Source organism: Coloeus monedula (assembly GCF_965178545.1).
Source record: "Coloeus monedula genome assembly, chromosome: 14".
NCBI lineage: Eukaryota > Metazoa > Chordata > Aves > Passeriformes > Corvidae > Coloeus > Coloeus monedula.
Window position 1 is genome coordinate 18132044 of NC_138794.1, and position 6000 is coordinate 18138043.

Below are 6000 nucleotides of genomic sequence, written 5' to 3' on the forward strand. Positions count from 1 at the left end.
CAAGTTTTTAAACAAAATCTAGCTACAGAACTCACTTTTATATTTAGATATGTATAGAGGCAAAATTTTATGCAGTGGCTGGATGACAATTAAGCAGCAGGGGCTCACAGCCTGCAAACACACTAGTAGAAATCTTTATAGGCATCAGGTTAATTTTTCCCTCTTTTCCTTTCAAACATTTGAGCAGTTAGTCTCTCACCACAATTTAGTGGTCCTCAAATAATAATTTTGACCAATTCACCATCCATACATAAACTTGAACTTCTAAAACAAAAATGAAAGAAACAAAAAAGATAGGGAAAAAAAAGGCAAAAAACTGCCCTGAAACCAAACCAAAATATTCTAAACTCTGAGACTTTCCTCTCTAATATTCAGGTGAAGGTGTGAAAGGCATTATTCCTCCAAGACTAATACTACAGTAAGGAAAACATGTGGGATGGGAACAGGAATATTGTCCCTCAAGTGTTTGTTTACCCTACATAAAGCCTAACTGAAGACTTGAGTTATGATCAGTGTAGGACAGAATACATGGAAAATCAAATAAATTCATTAATATAACCAAGGAACAAATAGTAACATAAAGCTGAAGACACACAGCCAAACACTACTTTTTTAAACGTACATTCCAACCACATCTTCCCTCATGCCAAACATGCACTTACCTACAACTTCAAATAAAGAAAGCTTCAGAAAATACAAGAGGCTAAAATTTGCATCTGGACTTCAACCTCACAAAGCCTACCAACATACTGAATTTCAAACAGAGAAAGCAAATCCCAAGGACTTCCCTGAAGCTAATCACGGTGCACAAATATAAATACAAAGATAAGCTTTGTCAGAATCCGGATCATAATTTGACCTTTTGATTAAAACAATATGGATTCTTGTAAAAGTGCTCTGTATTTAATCTCTTATGCTTAAGGTTACTTGCTGTGATTAAGCATTCTAAGCTCCTTTAAAACCAATTGCCAGTAACAAAATATTTATTGCCAATATAGATCAGACACTGTATTTTTTATTATGTTTCATACATCATTTGCAATAAAAGTTATGAAATTTTAGTCACCACTTGAAGAATAAGTCCATGCCTTTGTGGCAAAAAGCCCACTTCTCCAATGATTTACAGTTGTGTCACAGGGTAAAGTGAACCATGCTCCTGGAAAATCCTCAAGTTTTCAAGTTTCCAAAGGGAGACACATGCATTTTAAACACACACTTATTTCTGCCTATATTATCATTTTTTTCCCCTAAATAAGCACTGCACCACCACCATCATTCTGTCAAACCATTCTAAAATAAACTGAGAAATAATTGTTTTTTAGCCAAAACGAATAAGAGCAATGGATGTTGCTTGAGCAGACTGGCTATCACAACATTAATTAGGTATTATTTCTAAACTGATAATCCAACATTTTATATTTGTGGGAATATACACAATATGCATACCAGAAGGTCACTTTATGGATGACATTTCTGAACATAAAGACAAGACCAGATTCAAAAGAAACTTAAAGCCACATTATATATTATGGGTAAAAATCTAGATGACAAAAGAGATTTCTATGTGAGTCTGAATTAATATACTAAGACACATTAAATAATTTTTTCAATGAACAAAACCAAACCAAACTGGCTTTTGTTTGTTATAATAAAGAATCTGCAGTAAAACCAGAGGGCAATTCATCCAGTCACATGGTCCTGAAAACTAAGAACCTGCAATGAGTCAATGATCAGGACAGGTAGTTATTTTGAAGAAATTACTGTCCAGCTGCACATGTGGGAGAACAGCCCATTACTTCATTGACATCATTTCTGCACTTGGGCAGGATGTCTACTTTGAAGCTTAAATAAAATAGGAAGGTGGAGAATAAACCTAACCAGCTGGCAGCAAGGGAAGAAAGCACAAGAAATAAGATACACAGATCAATCAAACTATTGAAAACTATGCCTTAAGAAGGAACAGCACTCACCGCTTGTGCCACAGAAGGTTCCTGGTGAAAACCAAGCTCTGGAAAATCAGGCTACTCACAGAAATCACCTCCAGATAAACATCCCACCAACTTGAGCAACTGAGTAGCTTCTGCAGCATGGCAACAGATAATGATATGCCAGCAACAGAGAACTGGGAAGTTTATTTTCCTCAGGTTTAGGTACAAATCACAGCTAGACACCTATGTTTCCTCTACAGCAGAAACATCTGCACTTCCTCTATAGTGGAAACTCTGGACAGTGACTCAAGTTTATACCAAAATTAACATTTGTGAATGAAAACCACCCAGAATTTCCCCTTCTCTCCCCAGTATTTACTGTACAACAAACTTGGCCTCTGACTTCCAGATGTCTAAAAGTTGCTAAGATTAACTCAGATGTACAGTACTGATCAATTAAGCCACTTGCAAAATAGCCATGGATTCACTGAATTGATTGTCTCAAGTTTCCCCAAAACATCATTTTACTCCCCACTGAGAAACTCATCAGTATTTTCCAACCAGAGCACAAAAAATTTAAGTACAATATCTGGATTTCTAGGCTTCAGACAAAATAATGGATATTGATCACTGCTACTGTTCCAGCAAAACATTAGCAATCTGGACACATCCCGTACACGTGCACAGGTAAAGCCAACACCACACCCATCCAAGGCACCCACTGAATTTGCACAGGTGATCTGCTCTTCACACAAAGCCACTGCAAACTGAGCATCTGTTGGTCTTTCAGCACACAGACAGGTCACCTGAACAGCACATATGCCCAGCACCTCTTAAATATAGATTTGCTGTTTATATGCTAAAAAACATATGTATCAAGAGCTGGAAAATCCCAGAGGGAAGTGTCATAAATCTTTACTTGCTGCTGGGTGAGATTGGTGTGCAGCATCCATGGCCTCTGCTGGCAATAGGGGTGGCTAACTGCCTGTAGCCTGCTCCAAGGACACTCATAAATAACACCAGAATTAGGAAATCAGCTCTAACACATGTGGCGGGCACAGGAACACAAGATGGGTCAGCCAAAAAGTCATTCCAAAAAATGCAAGAGATGCAGCAGGTGAATTCTACATGGCCCCATGCTCCAAACATGCATCAATAAGAAACAGGGTGCTAGAAACTTCACCTGGGAAAATAAATTTTGTCTCCCTTTAGAGGAGCCACTGGAAGTTACAGGAGCTAAACCAAAACAAGACAGTCACAAGGCAGAACATCAAACAACTGGACCTACAAAGGTATATCTAGAGCTGCTTTTCTTAGCTGTAAAAGCAAACTGGCCAGAAACTAAAATTTTAAAACTGCTTTGTAGGAATTCTGTATGTCATGGAGAACCATTAACACTGGGCAAAGTTCCCAAGAAAGAACTCTAGGAACTAGGAACTGGGGTATTGCTAAAGATAAGATTAAGATTCCTAAACAACAAAGCAATGCCTAATTCTAGTAAGAGACAGTCTTGTAGCTGCAAAACTTTTAAACTAAATAAATGAATTTGGTAAACTCAGGGAGAGAAGGGAACTCTAGCAGTAAAGCATATACTTTTGGAATCTCTCTAAAGACTTGGCTACAAAAGAGGTCTAAGAGACAGCTCTATAACTCCAGGAAACACTGATTAGAAAAACAACACAAAAGGCACCTGAATTAAAAAGGAGCTATAATTGCAGCAAAGAACAGCAACAAAAAAAATAAAACTACTTTGCAAAAAGGATTTTGCAATCATAATAAAGACTTAACATTACAAAGGGATTGAAGCAGCAAGAGAAAGATGTAATACACAATAAACTTTCAAACACACTCCTTGCATACCATTAATAAAAATCAACAACGCTATTTTGAAATACAGACAACACTGTCTGTACTTCAACACAGTGAGCTCCCTAAATGGCTTATTCCCACCTCTGCACCAACTTTTTGTGCACTTGCATTCTCATTTCTCCTTAGTACTCCCATCTTTAAGTTATGCAAAAGTCCAACTTTCCTTCCTCTTCATACTTTACAGGTTTCTCTCATCCTGTTTTCTCCTAGACTCCACTCCCTCTTCAACTATGAGTGTCATCAGGGTTAAACTTTGCACTTTCTAAAAAGTGAAACAAACTGTGAGTTTGTTTCACTTCTCTCACAGACTACATTGTTACACATACGTTGAAGACGCACACAATGTTTTACCGGCTTTATTTTATAAAGTTACAAGTTTCGATGTGTATGACTGAAAACCAAGGAGCTGAACTCACATATCCGGACCATGAAACTGAATTGTGCAGAGAGCATGAGTAAAGTACTATTTACATAGCAGTACCATATGATTCAGAGATCATTAAGACCTTTGCTCTACAAAGGCTGAAGCCTAACAACAACTGAGACATGTCCATGATTACAACAGTCACAATTTTCTGATTAATTCAATCACGTCTGACCTCATCTACCTTTCCTCCTCTTTTAAGAGATTCTCATCAGCTGAAACCATGTAGTATATGCATAACTACTACGTTAGAGCTGTACTGAACTGTAATACCTGTAAAAGCCCTGGAGAGCTCAAAAAGAAACTCGCAAGATACAAAGTTGTTTACAAGGGCTATTTATACACAGTTCTAGTGGTGGGAGTATTTCCTGGTGCATAGTAAGATATCGAGCAGATATTCGGGGACATCTCATCAATCATCTACTCCAATTAACCTTGAGTTCACCTAGACCTTGGTAACACAACCACAATGACACACTAAGCAGCAAATGGCCTCCAAAAGCCCAGCACTCCTCCCAGCTGAGCACTATGAAGGTCAAATTAGAGAAGCAACAGGTGTTTTGCATTAGCCTCATCCACAGGTTGTGATAACTAAGGCAATCACATTTCTGACTGAGAAACGCTGGATTAATTTGCCAATACCCCAGAAAGCGTCTCCTTGAGCCACAAATATTTTTCTATTGCTCTTAAGAGTTTGCAGTAACAAACTTTAGAAGTCTTCTCCACCTGTTGCTCAGCTTGTCCTGCTCAAGGGTGGATGCGAGCGAGCACTCCCAGAAGTTCAGGACTTCCCTATGCCTACGTTAGCTTTCCACACGGGACAACAGTCCCCAACTCCTGCCTACTGTGACCGCTGGAAGGGGCTTCTGGAACATCCCGTGTCCACTCGAAAACTTTATTTTTAACAGAGTGGGAGAGAAGTCCAGCGGAGGAGTCCGAGCCCGGCGGAGCGGGGCGCTCGCCCCTCCGAGATCCCCTGGACCACCGCTGCCGGGCAAGAGGAGCTCGGCCCCGCGCCCCTCCCCGCGTCCCCTTCGCCCCACTGGGCGGGGCCCGCACGGCCGGGGCGGCGGGTAAGGCCCCGGTCCGTGCGCACCACGCGGCCCGAGGGCGCTGCCTGAGGGCTCGCCCCGCACTCACCGCCCGCCGCAGCCGCTGCGCCACCGCCGCCTGCAACATGGTTCCGCCGGCCCGCACCGCACCGCGCCGCTCTCGCGAGAGCACGGCCAGCCCCGCCCCGCTGCCCCATTGGACCGACCGCCGGGCCAATGGGCGGCGGCGGCGGCGCGGGCGCAGAGTAGAGCGTGGAGAGTCCGTGTTCCGCGCCCGCAGACTCCGCACCGCGTGTCGAACCTCGCACGGCCGGCTGTCCTCCCCTCTCTGCCCGGCTGCTCTCCCCTGCTCTGCCCGCTGACGTACGGCCCGGCTGTCTCTCCGAGCGGCCCGCTGCGGCTGCGTTCCCCTTCAGCGCTGGCGGTGTCCCTCGGCCTGTTGTCCCCCCGCACCATTGTCCCCGTGCACAGCCGGCTGTGACCCCCTGCACCGCCCGCTGTCCCCTCGCACAGCCGCCTAGCCCCCCGCTCCGCTGTTCCCCCGTACAGCCGGCTCTGTCTCCCCGCCCGGCTGGCTGTATCCGCCCGCCCCCTATGCTCTGGGCCGTACCGGTGGGCAAGAGCGAAGTTGCCGCTGCCGTAGGGGGCCCGCCCAGCTCCCGCGGAGCCCCTCGAGGGGAACGGACCCCGTCCAGCCCAAACTGACCAGGTACCAGTGCCAGCCTCC

General features: G+C 43.9%; 1 protein-coding gene across 1 annotated transcript in view; it reads right to left on the reverse strand.

Moving 5' to 3' along the window:
* Positions 1-5446, reverse strand: part of ETFA (electron transfer flavoprotein subunit alpha) — a 29595-nt gene extending 24149 nt beyond the window's left edge. The window contains exon 1 of the mRNA XM_082290354.1: positions 5362-5446. Within this exon, the coding sequence (XP_082146480.1) occupies positions 5362-5400 (39 nt within the window). The 5' untranslated portion in view covers positions 5401-5446. The remainder of the gene's footprint in view (positions 1-5361) is intronic.
* Positions 5447-6000: the final 554 nt, after the last annotated feature.